Below are 17623 nucleotides of genomic sequence, written 5' to 3' on the forward strand. Positions count from 1 at the left end.
TAGATTGCGAAACACTTCCCCACCTCCCAGTTCTAGACATGGATGTTAAAACAGGAGGGTGTGATGCAACTTGTATTTTAGTGGCCATTCTAGAATTTACCTATTGCCTTTCTACTACCTTCTTTCTCTCAAATCAAATGCTTTATCTTTTTGGGACTAGTAGATGGGGCTTTCCCCGTAGGCACAAAACTAGCTTTTAAGCAAAACCTACATTCCTTGCTTAAAAAAATAAGAACAGAAGAACAAAATCAACAGAAAACCTCAGCTATTCTGGGCAAAACTCTTCCAGACACCATTGGCAACAAATACTTCTTGTAGCGATCCTGTTTCCTTTACTGGAAAGGAAACACTCTCCACACTGACTGAAATTGAAGGGAGAAACAATATGAAAACACTTTGAGGCTACAACCTTACATAAGGGTAAATTATTATCATTAATCATAAATACAGAATATGTTTGATAAGTGAGCTGACATGCAAGTGGACAAGTTGTCTTCTCTGCTCTGCCTGGTGCTGGGCGAAGCCAGGCTCAGCTCAGCTTCCTGCTCATCCTTGCTGATTTAATTCAATGAGCCGACCTGCAAACACAGCCAGGGTTCCAATGATACAGACGACCATGAAGACTCCAAGGAGAATGTGGTCCATCACCATTGCAACATACTTCCATTCCTCAGACGCCTGGGAGAGAAGGAGGTGTTAGAATTTCCTTATTGTCATTAGGTTCACAGTGTTCATGCTGTGAATTTTCTACAACCCATTTAATATATAGATCTCGAAGTCCTCAACATCCTTTGGCTGGCATTGTGGAGTTTTTTTTTGTGTGTGTGTGTTTTTTTTTTAAGATTTTACTTATTTATTTTTAGAGAGAGGAAAAGGGAGGGAGAAAGAGAGGGAGAGAAACATAAATGTGAGGTTGCCTCTCCTGAGCTCCCCACTGGAGACCTGACTCGCAACCCAGGCATGTGCCCTGACTGGGAATTGAACTGGCGACCCTTTGTTTCATAGGCTGCACTCAATCCACTGAGTCACACCAGCCAGGGCAAGATCTTTATCTTTTGAATTGATCATTCACAATGATGACTTACCAAGGTGGCCTAGAGGCAGGCACCAAGGCTTATCTTAGGCAATAGCTGCCTCTAAAACCCCAGCCTGCCCACCAAGCCAAAACCATCCATCTGCGCTCGAGCATTTGATTATTGAAATAATCAAATTTATTATTTTGAGTTTCAAGGCACAAAGCTTACGTTATTGGACTCCTGGTCTGACTTCATGGTCTCCGCAATGTATTTGACACCCTCGATGGCACTTTTCACCTCAGGGTGTTTGATCAGGGGAGAGTGGAAGCCCATGGGCGGAGGCCCTGGCTTCCCAGAAATGTCAGAAATATCAATGTCTTCTGTAAAAATCTTTTTGTCTTGTTTTTCTCTGGATGGTCTTTTCATTGTGGAGAAGAACATGATATTTGGGATCGTGTCAATAAAAACCTAACATAAGAAAGAAATCCATTTATGAGAATAATTGCTAGCCAGGCGAGCATCAACTCTGACTTTGAATTAGCAATGTAACTTTAGGCCAATCGTTCATCTTCTCTGAGCCTCAGCCTCTTTGTCCCGAAAACAAAAGGACCATACCACATTTTCTCATAGATTACTTCACGCATAGCCTGTGGCCTGTCAAATTACTATGGTTGTGATGATTCTGTCATGTGAGCCTTTCACCACTGGAGGGAGCCTATGCGCAGCTGTCGAACTCAAGAAACCAGTGATGCTCACAGGAAAACAGTGATTAGCTTGGGCCTCCTTGAGGTACCTGCTTCTTTCAAAGCGATGAGTTCTCATGACCATATGGTTGAGGAAAGTGTCCCTCGAGCTAAAAAATAGATAAGGTTCTGGCACCACAAAACAGCTAGACTATTTTCTTTTGTTTCTTGTTTCTGAAAAAATGCGACATAGGTATTGCCAGGAGTCACTAACAGTCTTGATAGAAACAAGGACTGTTTCTCCTTAAAAAAAAATTGTGAGCAGTAGTTTCTCTGTCAATTCATGACAAATCTTTTGAATTTTACACAAAAGACCCTGGTATTTGTGTCTCTGTGAAGTTTTATTAAAAAAAAGAAATGGACATATTTGAAATGTTATCATATTTTAAATTTCAAAAACATAGATACTTGAGACCAAGATCCCCATTGAAACTCACTTTTTGACAATCTCTCAAGCCTCTACTCCATCTCTAGCCCTTATTCTATGCGGATGATTCTACCGGCAAAAATTTTGCAACCTGTTCACAGACTAGGAGACAGTCAAACAGAAATTTCAAGAATTTCTCAGCATTTCAATAAAAAAAAACAAAACAGTTATTTATCTTCTCTAATCAAAGAGATTCTTTAAGCTTGAATTAGAGGTAAGCTTTGTTAATTCTGTTTTTCTTCTCCCTCTGAGGAAGCTATCTAAGTTCTGTATCTCTAGAAAGAGACCCAAGAAATTTCCTTCCAAAAATCCCTACAGCCCAGAAAGGACTTTCAGTTCCGAGCACCACAGGGGTGAGCTAGAATTCCGCAGGCCACGAGGGGGAGCCCTGGAGAGCCCTGCCTTGTGCACACTTGGCAGAACGGCTGCCCTGTGCAGAGTTGGCAGGGGCCTCGCTCACTCACCTTCCGCACCCACTCCGGCATGACGTGGGTGCTGGGGGAGCGGTGGTGTGTGTTGATGACGATGACAGTGATAATGATGGACGCAATGACAAACACCATGGTAAAGAGCATGTATTTCCCAATCAAGGGCACAGCACTGGAGGTGGAAGGGATCAGCTCCACGATGACCAGAAGGAACACGGTTAAAGACAGCAGGACAGAGATGCTCAGAGTCATCTTCTCTCCTGGACAAAGTGAAGAAGAAACATAACCACCAACCTGTTATGGCTTCAATGGTTACTCCTTTCCAACCTGAAGTCCTAAGCCTCAGCACCTCAGTGACCGTATTTGGAGACGTGGCCTTTAAAGGGGTAACCAAAATGAGGTATCGTGGCAGGCCCTCATCCATTGCGACTGGTGTCCTTATAAGAAGAGGAGACTAGGACACAGGTACACAGAGAGAGGGAAGACCATAAGAGGACACGAGGAGAAGGCCACCACCGGTGAGCCAATGAGAGAGACCCGAGCAGAAACTCAGCCTACTGACACCTTGATCTCCAACTTCACCTTCCAGAGCTGTGAGATGATAAATCTCTGTTTTTTCAAAACTACCCAGTCTGTGTCCTTTGCTATGGCTGCCCTCGCAGACTAAGACACCACCAAAACCCCAGGGTGAGAGGGATGTGACAAGCATTTCTCAAAGCATCGTTCTGGGGAAATTCATCAGATAGAATTTCCTATGAGACTGTAGCACCTTAACTCTGCTGACAGTCGTAGGTTCATTAGAAGCTGCCAAGCAGGAAATGACTAGTTCATCTCATGCCCCAGAATTCTACTTCTTTTTTAAAAAAATTTTCAAAATAGCCCTGGCTGGAGTGGTTCAGTGGATCCAGCACTGGCCTGCTAACCGAAATGTTGCTGGTTTGATTCTCCATCAGGGCCCAAGCCTGGGTTGCAGGTCAGGCCCCTGGTTGGGGGCATGCAAGAGGCAACCGATCGATGTTTCTCTTGCACATTGATGTTTCTCTCCCTCTTACTCCCTCCCTTCCCCTCTCTAAAATAAATAAATAAATAAATTAATGAATAAATAAATAAAATCTTTAAAAAAACATTTAAAAAAGCATGTTTATAGATTTTAGAGAGAGAGGAAAAAGGAGAGAGAGAGAAAGAAAGAGAGAGAAACATTGATTGGTTGCCTCCCATACACATCCTGACAGGAGATTGAACCTACCACCTTTTGGTGTATGGGGTGATGCTCCAACAAAATGAGCCACATCAGCAAGGGTCAGAATTGCATTTCTTGGTGGAGCTCAGAGAACAAAGTTACACAAACTGGGTGGCATGCTAGACCCTGAGTGGCAGTTTTTCCATCTGCAGCAAAATGTCATAATAAACCTCACAAAACTGAACCAAAGCCTGGCCTACTTGTTACCTTGCAGATGAGTGGGCAGTCCATGTATATTTTTCCAGAATGAAGCCTACAAGTACATGCATGATTTTCTCATTATGGGAGCAAGCAGTAAGACCCAAACTGAGGAAATGAAATCAATGATTTCATACCACTTACTTTCATCTACAGAGGATAATTTGGTTTTTGTTCTATTCTTCATAGTAAGGAACTAGGGAGTCTCCTGCTCCCCCCTTTTCTCCTGGCCCTACAACTAGGCAAATATGGCAGACAAGAAGGGCAGGGACTGAATGGCACTGAGATGTTTCTGTGGGGACTTAGAGGCAGTAGAGAGTCATTGGTAGGGACTCTCCTTGGGCTGGTCTTGCTGATTGTGTCCTGGGAGAGCTTGTGTTGCCCTGCTTTCCAGTATGGAGCTTTGCCCTCCCATACTGGATGTTTCCAGATGCTAGGAGTACAGAGCAGGACACAGAGCAGGTGCAAACAAGAAATGATCAGTTCTACCTCCTGAGGAAGAAAGCCTTTAAAAGTGAAAAAGAAGACAATTTAAATATGGTATGTTGATCAAGTTACATCACATTTCTTGAATTAATAATAGCAATAATTATAACAGCTAACATTCATCAAGTAGTTTCACTGTTCTAAATCTTTTCTAAGCATAAATCATTTAACATTTATAGAAACTAGGATTAGTTTGCATATTGCCTCAACTAGTGTTTTCTCTTCACTTTAAGACACTTCATTTGATTAGAAAGCTAAAAAAAGAAATACTCTTTTGTGATCATTTCTTTAAAAATAAATACAATCACTACTAGAACATACTTTCTGAAGGGGAAAATCTGCCTTATTTCCTACTATATTCCTGCCATGTAACAGTTGTTCAACAAGTACTGTATGTTGAATGAGTGAATGCATAATCTTTTTTTTTTCCTTGTTGGAAAATTGGATTTAGGCTTTTGTGAGGTTTTTTAAAAATAATTTTGATAAAATTGAGACCTGTCATAAGTCTGAGAATTGTCTGTACCATCTTCCTTTTCCCCCTCATGCCAGCCATAGATCGTTTATGAGCAGTGACTTGCTGGCAGGCAGATATCCCGTTTCCCTCTTTTCTGTAGATTGTTGATATTTGGTGAAATTATGTCACAGATGTGATGACTCAGTAGGAGGTAAAGAAATTGTTTGGCTTGATATGTGAGAAAGCATTGCCACTTGGGAAGTATGGTCTTGTGTATAAAGACGCTGCCATCTGGAAAACAGACACACAAAAGCTATTTTCAAGTGGCCAGTAGTGAACAAAAGAGGCAAGACCTGGATGAGTCAGTAGAGAGCAGTGACTGTGGAGGGGAAGAGGCGTGAGGTGTGTCTGGGACCGAGCACACTTCGGGGCACACAGTAGGTATTTAAAAAATAGCTACGGGTGGCCATTCTCTTTAAGTAGACTGAGCTATTTATATGCATCTTCAGGGCCGCGTTCCACTCTCGGCCTGCCCTGTCGTCTGCTCCGGCTGTGAGCTCCCTCCCTGGGGGCTTTCACCACTGGCCACGGCCACTCAGTAAGCGTGTCCTCCGAGTGATGATGGTTTCTGTCTGTCTGCCTGGACTTGTTGATTAGCCTGTAATTATTTCTGGCTTTTCCCAAAATAGCAGCACAAGATCTGTCAGCATCAGCAGTCGCAGCCATGGCAACGGCACCCACCTGAGTCTGTGGGCAGGTAGAACACCAGGCCGGTTAAGAAGGAGAAGAGCAGGCAAGGGATGATGACATTGACGATGAAGTAGAGGGGCAGGCGCTGCATGACGAAGTGGTAGGTGATGTCCAGGTAGGGGGTGGAGGGGCAGCAGGCGTAGAACACCCAGTGCTTCCAGCCACGGGCCTCTTTGATCACCCATTCCCCACTCTCCATGAAGTTGCTCAGGTCAGGCTGGTCACTTTCCTGAGAAGATGAAGTGAAACTTTCAAAACCCAGCCATGTCACCCTGAGGAAGGGCAGGTTTTCGTAATCATCTGTGACGATGCAACAGGTTCCAGTGCCTTACATACCCAGAGCGGACCCTGGGTCACTTCCCCTTTGGGGCCTCAGTTTACTTTCTCAAACAATAAGAGAGTTTGAACTATTGGGATTCAAGCCACCTTAGGAGCTTTAAAACATATTGGTGCCCTAACCTCACCCCACACTGATTAAATCCAAATTCTTGGGGCTTCATTTAAGCTCCCAGGTGATTCTCATGGGCAGCACATCAAGAACCTTACCAGCCAACTGAGAACCATCTGGCTAGATGATGCCCAAAGTTCCCAATGGTGCCAGGAGCCCATGATTATCAAGGGCAGAGTTGAAGACCTGAATCATGCTTTTCCTGAATCCACCCTCATTGCACGAGGTCACCGCCTACCGGGTTGATGGCCACCACAGAGCCGTCATAGGTCCAGGTTCCCAGCTTCATGCTGCAGTTCTGTTCATCAAAGGGAAAGTGGGTGACGATGATTTCACAGTAGCTTTTAAAGATGGCCGGAGGTGTCCATGTGATGTGGCCAGTATAGTCCAGGAGCACTTTGGTGAACTTGACAATGGCAAAGTCACCATCTGCACTACAATGGGACCAAAGAGGAGTAGCTGTTAATTATTCAGGTGCTAATCATAGGTTTCTCTCAGGCAGTTTGCTTCTTACCTATGCCAATGTTTTCCCAATCTGTCTGATAATAAGAACCACTGGGCTGTATGTTAAAATATAGATTCCTAAGCACCACCGAAGCACTGAACCAGATTACCTGGGGTGGGAACCTTTGGTTTTAAAGAAGTAACAAGCAATATTGATCCATTACATCCCAAGTTTTTTTCTTCCCATTGCTTAGCAGTATTTGTAATAATCTCCAGATTATTGGATTTTTCCTCAGAAGCTAAAAATCTCCATTTTTATATCCCAAGTTTTTCTAGAGAGGCTAGAAGACTTAGATTTTGATGTGATAGTTCCCAGTTTTCAAATGTTGGCAGTAATTTCTTGTTAAAAAATATCCACCATGGTAGATATTAAAAGTAACAAAAGGCCATTTCTGAGGGTCTTATTCGGTGAGCAGTCCTTGTCCTATAAACAGCCTGCGTCCCAGGCCTTGGCCAAGGGCAGAATGTAGGTGTCAGACAGGTAGGCGGGGTCTGCCTCAGTGGGCTTTCAGGGACATGCAGCATATATTGCTGTCTCACTTCATAAGTCAAGAAATTTTCTTCCCATTGACTTTTCCTTGGAACAGAAGTGGGGATCTATCCAGAAAACTATGCCCTGTTGAGCCTTTCCAAAGAGCAGAGGGCCACATCATCTACACCTCTCCCTTTAAGCAGGTCAGACAGGGTTCTCTCCCCACCGGGGTGTTCCTCAACAAGCTTGTCAAAAGGACCAGAGGAGTTCATAGCTTCCCTCACATTCTCACTGGAAGAGAAAACGAACACAGGACACTTGGCCCTACTAGCATAATTGTCAAAAGTTTACACAAATTATTGGATCATTTGGCTCATGCTTGAATGCCAGTTATAACAGGAAAATATATAAGTAAGGAAATTGAAAGAGGGGTGGTTGGCTATAAAGGGTGTCCTTTCCACTCACTGGCCGCTGCCGCCTTCCCTGGTAAGTCTGCTCACCCCACACACGGGCTGCATCCTGTCAGGCGCAAATCCTCTAGGCCAGTGTTAAATGCTCCTGCCTGGGAAGGATGCGCTTTGAGATGCACAGTCCCTGACAAATGAAGGATGTATGATAATGAACATGTCATTAGAGCAGAGTGTCTTGAATCACATTATAGTTTTGTGACATGCAGTCTGTCACAGAGTCCCTGGGTGGGCTACGCAGGCGTCCCGGGCCGTCAGCCGCGCGGCTGCCATGAGGGTGTGATGAATAACGACCCCGGGAGGCTCAGACCTACTGGCAGGAAGGACATTTAGTTCCAAGGAACTCAATTATAGGAAGTTTGGGCTCCTTGGATAGTTGCCATACACCCTTCAGGAGCTCTCAGGGATTAAATGTCCTCCACCCACCGCCCTGATTCAATTTGGCTCTGATAATTGTTCCTCTTCATAACACGAGACACCATATGGCGCCCTGGCATGGCAGCTTGGCTCTTGGTTTTTGAAGCATACCGACAGGGGCGGCCCTTCTGTTAGGGCGCTGGGCTCCACCTACCCCAGGAAAGTCCCCGCCCCATCCTGTCCGTTTTGCTTACTTGTTATAGAGAACGATGTCTGGGCGCCAGATATTTTCAGAGGGGATGTGAATTTTTTTCACGCCGCCATAGTCAGCTGGATTCCATTTTAGGTTGTAATCTACCCATTGCTAGATATGAAGACACTTAGCTGATTAGAAAGCTCAAAACATTTTTTAAACAATATAGGGTTATCAAGAGCTCTGATGGATATAGTCATTCAGATAGCAACATAAATTGTGCTCTATTGTAAGAAAGGTTTGCTTCAGACGTCAGCTTTCATTTTAGATAACAATAGCAGCAAACACTTCTACTGACTGGCTACATGCAGGCACTGTTTTAAGCATTTTGCTGGTATTGATCATTTAGTTCTCACAACAATCCTGTGAGGTAAGAGTGATCATTGCCCCCATTTTACAGGCAGGAAAACAAAGGTACCTCCAAGTCATGCCTCTGGGTGGTGGCAGATCTATCATGCTACAACGCCCACGCCAGGAGAGGAGAATGACACTATTGTGAACATTTTTCCTGAAGTTAGCAGCATCATTTTTAAAAAGTATTATAAAAGTAATATATGCCCAATGCAGAACATTTGGATAATATGATGTTATGAATTGAATTTTGTCTCCCCAAAATTCATGTGTTGAAGTCCTAACTCCTGGTACCTCAGAATATGATCCTGTTAGGAGATAGGGTCTTTCGTGAGATTATTAAGTTAAAATAAGTTCATTAAGGTAGGCCCTAACCCAATATGAGTGGTGGCCTTACAAGAAGGGGACATTTTACAACAGATGCATATTCAGGAAAAATGCCATGAGAACACGACGACAGCTAACTATAAGCAAAGGAGAGAGGCTGAGGCAGATTCCCCCTCCCAGCCCTCGGAAGAAACTCATTCTCCTGACACCTTAACTTTGGACTTTGGGCTTCAACAACGATGAGACACATCTCTGTTGTTTGAACCACCCAGTTTGTGGCTTTGTTATGGCAGCTCTGGCAAACTAATACACACAGAAAAAACACAAAGTGAAAACAAACACACACAAACAAATACGATCCATAATCCCACTACCCCAAGTACTTACTTTAACGTTTTGGTATATACCCCTTTAACTGAAATTGATTTACTGTGGGTCCGGGTTAAATTTCAGGATGACTACAACAAACATGAATGCAATGATCTAGCTGAAATACCTGTTTTAGTCGAACATTGGTTGTCACAATCTGATTTACTTCATCCTGGAAAAAGATAAGACCCCATCCTTAGGGGGCAGAGAGGGGAGGAAAGGGGAGGGTGCTCCAGGGTGAGACTGTGGGTGCTGTGGGGGGCCCAGAACACTCGGCTCTCACCACATTGATGAGCTGTATCAGCTGCAGGCCCACGGTGACCTCCACAGCCTGGCGGTGGTCTTCCACTGGCCGCACCACGCTGTTGTAGTGTTCGAATAGCTTTGCCACCAGACGGGTCTCGTGTTCGGAGCCCAGGACAAGGCCAGCTGAGGCAGCAAATGACACACACATGGTCAGATTCTGCTCCCCACCTCCACGTACGCTAACACGAGGAATTGAGGCACGACCAGCTGACGGAAGGCACGCAGGACCCCTGGTTGAAGGGATCCCAAGTGCAGCTGGTATTTCCTGAAGTCCTGTCTGAGCACAGCTGCTGGTATGGTCCCTTCTCAGTGGGGCGTGCCAGGTTATCGTGACGCTTGTACTTTGGACAGAGGACATTCCTTAACACAGTTTCTGGCTGAATCAAGTTTGCTAGGAATATGTACATACAAGAAGAAAGATCCCCCCAAATCCAGTCTCAGTATTTCAGAGTCTGGTCATGGTGTAATGAAATCTCGGATTGGCTAGTCTCCGAGGCGAGGGACAGCCAAAAATTAGTGCTGGCTCATACCCCTTAGGATGGCCATAATTAACAAAGTTGAAAATGACAAGTATTGGTGACACCGTGGAGAAACAGGAACCCTTATATATTGCTGATGAGAATGTGGACTTGCAGTCCCTGTGGAAAACATTTCAGTGGTTCCTCACCCAAGTTCAACACAGAATTAGTGTACGACCTACCAATTCCACGTCTGGGCATATCCCAAAAGAATTGTTCACGCAAAAACTTGTACCTGAAAGTTCATAGCAGTACTATGTACAGTAGTTAAAAGATCGAAACAACCCAAATATCCATCAACAGGTAAGTTGATGAACAAGTGGCATAACACCATTCACTGGAATATTATTGAGCCAGAAAAAGGAATGGGGTACTGATACATCCTATAACATGGCTTAACCTTTAAAACATTGCGTTATGTGAGAGAAACCAGACACAAAAAGGCACATATTATATGGCTGCATTTATATGAAATGTCCAAAATAAATTAATCCATAGAGCAGATTAGTGGTTACCAGGGACCGAGGGACAGGGGAATAGGGAGTGACTGCTAATGGGTACAGGGTGTCCTTTCCGGGTTATGAAAAGTTATGAAACTAGATAATGGTGATGGTTGCATAACATTTTTAATGTACTTAATGCCACTAAATAGTTCGCTTTAAAATGGTCATTTTATGTAATGCATATTTTACTGTGGTAAATTTTTATATCATGTGTATTTTACCATAATTAAAAAAAAGTCACTGCTGGTGGGTACATGTCCCATTTACGTTATTAAGAGAGAGAGAAAACTGTGCTTTGCTGGCCTGGTTTGGGGCTGCCAGGTGGCGCTTGAGTGATACCAGGGGGCCTGTACTGAATTCCCTCTCAGGGTGGAAAGCATGATCATCCATACTCTCAGGGCTCGCAGCCCTTCTAGGGCCAATGCCACGTGGTCCTCGCCAGCCTCCGGTGAGGCTGGCATTTTTCACCTGGGATTCTGGGAGGATGCACGACTTGCGCCAGGTCCTGCAGCTCGGGCGAGAGCCCTGCTGCTCTGTGCTGTGCTCCTGCAGTCACTCAGGAGTGTGTCACGGGCTGTCTTGGAAATTGTACAACATTATCCCTATTAGGAAAAATACTCCAGATTCCAGCAAGTGCCTTACGGGAGATTTTTGTAACTCAAGCCTCGTGTGGCTTGGGGATTGCCTGTGCAGGGCTGGGAGAGGAAGCAGACACGCGATCCATTGGCCCTGATTCATGTAACCAGATCGTCCCTTTCCGCAGGTTATTGCTGAAATCCTCCAACCTCCTCCCTGGACCACGACAACGTGAAAAATTGAATGAAGGAGATGCTTTCTCTTTTTTCCCCAGGAGTGTTAACCTACTACTTCTAAGACAAGTTACTGTTATTTTTTAAACTACTTTTTATTGATTTTGCCATTATACTTGTCCCAATTGTTCCCTTTGCCCCCCTCCACCCAGCACCCCCACACGCACTCCCTCAGGCAGTCCCCCCACCATTGCTCATGTCCGCGGGCCGTGCGTGTAAGTCCCCTGGCTACTCCAGTCCCTTATACAGTATTTTACATCCCCGTGGCTATTCTGTAACTACCTATTTGTACTTCTTAATTGCTTCACCTCTTCATGCATTCCCCCACACCCCTCACATGGGCAACCATCAAAACGCTCTGGTAGCCATGATTCTGTCTCCATCCTTCCTGTTTGCTTGTTTGTTTTTTAGATTGAATTGGTGACAGATATGTATGTATTATCACTGTATTGTTCATAGTTTTGATCTTCTTCTTTTTCTTAAATATATTAGTTGTATCCATGCATCTTAAGTTTGAAAGAGTTTGTCAACAAAATAATTATAAAGTAAAAACTAATTACTCTTCCTATTTTTATTAATAAAAATAACTGACATGTCCGACTTAGGTACTACGTTTCTACATGCTTATATATACTAACTCTTTTTAGCTTCATAATGGGGTGTGGTAGGTACTGTTTCTCTCCTCACTTTACAGATGAGGAAATTGAGGCACAGAGAGCATAAATGACTTGCCCAGGTTTCCCAAGTGGCAGAGCCAGTATTCGAATCTAGAGCCCATGCTCTCAGCCACTATTTCTCACCCAGAACTTGAGATCAGCTTGAAATAGCCTACTTGTACAATAAGTTGAAGACATTTTTATCCCCCCCCAAAAGCATGCTTTAATTAGCCTTCAGAGCTTTGTTAAAGGCCCTGTGTTTGTATTAAACTCATTAGATGCTTGTAACAGTCCTACGAAGCAAGTCTTTAGCCCTGTATTACAAGTGAGGAAATTGAGGTTGGGACAGCTGGGCGATGTATTCATTGTTCCCCACTAGTCAGAGATGGGACTGTGAGTGGGGTAGGCTGACACTAGGGCCCGCGCTCTTTGCCACCTCCCTAAAGGTACATGTGTCATTTCCATTTGGATTTTTGAAGCTCTCGGTGTTGCTGCAAGCTCTTCGTTATGACCTCCCTGGACTCGCTATAGGGAATCCGTGACCTAGCCTGCCTCTTCCATTTCCTGAACCCAAAAAGGTCCATGCAGACCTTTCGTATGGCATCTCCCCAAATACACCTGCATTCGAGGACTCTTCCAAGGAGCATGTTGTCCAAAGACCCAGTGTTTGCAGTCACCCCGTTGAGCCGCTGGGACATGGAAATCCTCTGCCCCCCATGCTTGTCTATCCTGGGCCCCACTCAGCCCATAGGGGTAGGCGACTGGCATGGGTCACTGGGTGCCTTGGCCACTGAATTTGAAGCTATTGCTTTGGCATTGCCTTGGGCTGCTTATTTTCAAGTGATGGTTTATTCCGGTTTGATAGGAAGAACATACTGGAAAGCAACAAACAGAGCAGATGGTGAGCATTATGTAGCAGGAAAACTATGCAGGCCAACCCTATGGCCCCCTAAGGAGAGGCGGGGCCTGGGAGACGGGCGGCTGCGAGGCAGGTGCGGTCAACTTGCCAGTGCCGCTCCTGCCCCCTTTCCCACCTCGGCCGGTAACAACGGGCCTGGCTCCTTCCGTAGGGAATTTCTCAGGAATTTCCAGAAAGGTCTCCGTTTCTTAGATTGGGTTCATTTGTTTTCTGTCCCTGTTTTTCCTCTTTGAAACAGGGTCAAGTGACAGAAAACTTATGGGTCTTGAAGTCAGAATTCTACAGTTCTATTCCTAAATCCACCGTGGTCTGGAGAATTGGACCAGTTCCCCATAGAGTCAAAGAATCACAGTAACTACTTTCTTTAAAATGCAAGGTATAAATTAATGACCACACAGATGAATAAATAATGTCCAAGTCTCCCCTGTCAGCAAAATCATCCTTGTTCAGATAGTGGTAACCTTAATTTGTTCAACAACTATTGCATTCACTGTGTGCTAAACGTTGTTTTAAGAGCTTTGAGATATTCAAAGGTGAATCTGACGTAAATCCTGTCTTCCTCCTGGAGACTGACATTTCTCACTTACATAAATAGCTGCGAACAAGTTGGAAAGTAATATGCTGTAAGTGAGGTGGCAGTAAAGTACCTGGGATTTTTGAGACAGAAGAGAGGAAAGATTGTAATAAAAAATGCTTCATAAGTAGAACAGACATTATTATGTGTTAAGCTAATGCAGGAAAATATATCCCTGATATGAATGAGAATTTTGCCCACGAAGGATTGATTCTAAATAGGGGAACACAACCAAAATTTCAAAATGTTTTTTTGTACCATACTGTTCCAATTTGTATTTTTATGCCCACTGGGTTGGGCAAAAGGAATTCTCTACTATTACTAGTCAACTTGGGTAATGCTTATCTCGACCTGGTGCTGTATTGTTTTGCCACCTTTGGCAATTTCAGGCTGTTTTCTGACTGTGCATATACCAAACGGAGTTTCCACAAGATCACGTTCCAAATTTATAAATTCAGTGATTTTGGGCAGGTCAGTTCATGTCTTCCAGCTTCAGTTTCTCTATAATACAAAACTGAAGATGTTGGAATGCCTCATCCAGCCCTAAATTCACCTATGTGAATCAATACCAGCAAATTCTAAGATTGCTCTAAATACAAGTCACATTCTTTTAAAAGTAGCTCAGCATGCATTTTTTGGAAGCTGTTGGTGTCCTAACAGACCTTCTAAAGATTTTTAGGCATAAGCATATCGCTTAAGAATTTTCACTGAGTGTCACATTTGCACACACACAGGCGCACACACCACCACCCGCCGTTGGTGCCACCGCCACTGCCAGGCCAGATTTGGCTGGATCACGTCCAAATCCCAGAGGATATAATTTATCTGGATTTATCAGAGTTTAGGCGATTTCCCTCAACTCTGTTATTGAAAAACATTAATAATAAAGCTCTTTTCCTCTTTTGCCCAGAAGGCCTGTGTTTGTCAGAGCAATATTAGAGAAGTCACAGTATGTCAGCTGCCTTGCTTCTCAGTTGGGATGATATCACCGCTAAACTTTTATATGAAGCAATCAGCAAACATCTCCTATTTTCCTCCACCGGAAGTCTGGGATTCAGGGTAGTATTTCCGCTGCTGTGTTGTGACACATTCCAGAGTTAAATACAGTCCAAGGGCTGCGCAAGCCTTTCCAGTTTCAATTCCAATCCAAACCTACATATAGTAATGAACTTTAAAAGAAAAAAAAAGATAGGCAAGAATGCATTCATATGAACTTTTTTTTTAATTTCAGAAGTTTAAAACGTTGCAAAATATTTCATCTCATGGAGAGAATTTAATTACAAATATAAATAGGTTTCTCTCTCCAGCACAGACAATCCTCTTTATTATCAGAATTCTCCAGGAGCAATAAAAGGCGCTGTTAGCCTTATTGTTTGGGACTGTCAGTGGGTCCCACTAAGTGCCTGTAGTCGTTCAAATTTGAAAGCAGCTCCGGGGTGGCAGAGCGGTGCGCAATGTGATCGTGCGGGCGCGGCGGATGCCTGGCGCTGATCGAGGGAGAGGCCTGCCTGTTACTTTGTAGCCTTAGACCAAGCAACTCCTATTTTATTTGGAAAACACAAACGAAAAATCTTTATCCACACACCCAATCAAGCCAACATTGGTGAGAAGCTGACGGCAGCCTGGGGCTGCTGAAGCCCGCCGTTCTGTGTTCCCATCAAAGAAGCCCGAGTCTGGTTTGTGCGTTTCTAGCGCTTCAGCCTCAGAGGAGAGCCCCCCAGCACCGGCACCTACCTGAGCAGAGGCCCAGGAGCAAGAGGAGCGGCCGGGACTCCATGGGCCGCGGGCGCTGGTGCGGACCGGCGGCAGACTGGTGACCTGTGCTGCTGGCCGGCACTCTGGCTGGACACTTGGCTGCTAAGGGGTTTGGACAGGGAGTCGGCTCCGCGGAGCTATTGTTTTACACCACCTGTTTGCGGCAGTGACAGCTGGGCTGCCCCGAGCTCTGGAGGCCAGGGAGTCGCTGAGGCCTTGCACTGTTACTGAGCGCCTCTCCGCACACAAATGCTATATACCCTTGACAAGTTGAGTGTGAACTGCATTATGTTTTATATGCATCGTGGGTCAGATCTTAGTTTTTTAAAAAAAAAAACTTACAGTAGGGAAGTTCTTAGTTTTGAATAGTGAGCAACGCTCTCCCTGTTGTGAAAACGAGAACCTCACCTCCGTGGATTGATTTGTTTAGGGTCACTTGGTCTGAGCAGCGAGAGTCAGCGGTGTATATTACACACTGATCCTCTTAAGTCCCAGAAGTCCACATTCCGCACACAGGGAATTCGACTGCTCAGGGTCACTCGAGGCTGAGCCTGACTGGAGCTTTGGTGAGAAAATGAATTTGAGAAGCATGTGGCTGGCACTGAATCTACTGCTGGAGAGGTCCAGGTTTGATCGCACTTGGTTTTTAACGAAGGAGTCTTCTTCCGTAAGGTTGGTTTTACTGGCTTCCGGAGCGGCTGTCCCAGTCCCGCTCTGTCTCAGGCCGCGGCTGCCCCGCAGCGGCCGTTCCTTCGCCGGAGCAGACCGCCCACCGCCCACATACTGTGATTCACGTGAGCAGTAATCAACAGCAAGGTGTCCCGCTGCTTAAGCTCTTGTTCCAGATTCCTGCTCCCTTCCATCCAGCCAGTCCTCCGCCAGCTCTCACTGGGGAAGCAAAGAGCAGATTGGTTCAGCTTTTCCTTTGTTTAAAAAAAAAAAATCCTAAAAGCCAGCAGTTAGTAATTGCTCAGCTTGAGAGGGTTTGTTGGTTTGCTTGTTTGTTTACCAAAACAGGGAGGCAGTTGTTAGGTAAAGATACACTGCTTGCTCCTTTTCTCCCTCCTTCCCAGTTGAATCAGGTGAGGAAGGTCCTTCACCTCAAGCCCAAGGACAGCATTCTGACAAATTCCTCATTTCAGTGAGTCCAAATAATCAGAGAAAGGAGTTGGAGGGTAGAGGAGAGAGCTGAGAGTTTACAGTTATGTGTTTTCTGTTCAAAATTGCGGGAGATCAGCTAATTGTCCAGTAAAAAAAAATGGTTCTCTCCCTTCAACACAGCATTGCACTGTGACTGCCTAGCCAAGGAGTTATACCCGCCCCCCACCCTCCACCCCAACACACCTTGCCCCTTGCATCTAGATGAACTCATGTGACTGAATCCTAGAAAATGAAATGTGAGAAGAAATTATATGAGACTTGAAAGGACAGAGCCAGCGCCGTTTGCTATTATGGCGCCATTTGCCGAGCAGGCCTGTGACCCTGTTAAACGTGACTGCAGCTTCGCTCTCCTGAGCTTGCCCCCAGACTGGAAATTACTGGAAAGCAAGAAAAGAACATGAATAACCACTTTGTACAGCAACAGGCAGAAGATAACATTGGAACAAACGGCAGCCTCCTGTTACAACACCCCCAATAGCCCAGGAGCCTCATAGCAGCACCTCTCCCTTTTATAACCCAATTATAGTTCAATAAAAGCTCAAAGCCCCTACCCCTCAAGGCTGGTGTATGTCTCCACACCATGCCCCTCTCCTGTCTTGGAGAGTGAATAAAAGCTTTACTCTCTGCGCTTTCTTCTCTGTGTGAATTCTTTCACAGCCACATCACAGACCAACCTAACAAGACTCACAAACCTCCTACCAGAGCCATCCATGCTCTTGTCATCTTCTGACTGCAAGGCATGGACATGACCCCCAGGGCAACCTTGGAAACCATGTGTCGAAGGGGCTTTGCTTTTGACAGCCTGGACCCTGAATGACTTCCTGGAAGAGGACACCCCATTGTCCTGGTCACCACCCAGCTCTCTTTCATGAATGAGAACAAAACTTTCATTGTGTTAAGCTATTGACATTCTTGGGTTTATTTGTTCTGAAGCTAATGTTACCATTATTAATACAAAATGTACTCCCTTGCATTGGGGTCCTGTGGTTAAGAATAAACCCTAAAATATGTAGCACTGCAGAGGAAGGCAAGAAAATTGGTACTGGAGGCTGAAAGGATGAAGACTCATGTTATGCAATAAAGTGTTATTTAATAAAATGGTTCCTCGATTACTTAGTAAGCAAAGTATTAC

The 17623-nt window shown here is 44.8% G+C and overlaps 1 protein-coding gene across 1 annotated transcript; it reads right to left on the reverse strand.

Annotated features, from left to right (window-relative positions):
* Positions 1 to 309: 309 nt before the first annotated feature.
* On the reverse strand, positions 310 to 15420 carry CHRNA1 (cholinergic receptor nicotinic alpha 1 subunit). The gene is made up of 9 exons (XM_054562466.1): positions 15310 to 15420; positions 9574 to 9719; positions 9418 to 9462; positions 8245 to 8354; positions 6429 to 6624; positions 5734 to 5971; positions 2651 to 2874; positions 1245 to 1484; positions 310 to 678 (listed from the first exon to the last, which is right to left on the reverse strand). Exons 1-9 carry the CDS (start codon positions 15350 to 15352, stop codon positions 547 to 549), a joined length of 1374 nt encoding a protein of 457 aa, XP_054418441.1. The 5' UTR covers positions 15353 to 15420; the 3' UTR covers positions 310 to 546.
* Between the last annotated feature and the right edge of the window lie 2203 nt (positions 15421 to 17623).

The sequence above is a fragment of the Pteronotus mesoamericanus genome, unplaced genomic scaffold (genome assembly GCF_021234165.1).
Source record: "Pteronotus mesoamericanus isolate MK-2021 breed Mesoamerican mustached bat unplaced genomic scaffold, CSHL_Meso_final scaffold_651, whole genome shotgun sequence".
NCBI classification, from domain to species: Eukaryota; Metazoa; Chordata; class Mammalia; order Chiroptera; family Mormoopidae; genus Pteronotus; species Pteronotus mesoamericanus.

Excerpts from the sequence above, each read along its gene's own strand:
- CHRNA1 (XM_054562466.1), bottom strand. The coding sequence starts at position 15,352 with ATGGAGTCCCGGCCGCTCCTCTTGCTCCTGGGCCTCTGCTCAG. Across the intron at positions 5,972-6,428 it reads CTGTGGTGGCCATCAACCCG|GAAAGTGACCAGCCTGACCT; the intron begins GTAGGCGGTGAC and ends TCATCTTCTCAG. Across the intron at positions 2,875-5,733 it reads CTACCTGCCCACAGACTCAG|GAGAGAAGATGACTCTGAGC; the intron begins GTGGGTGCCGTT and ends CACTTTGTCCAG.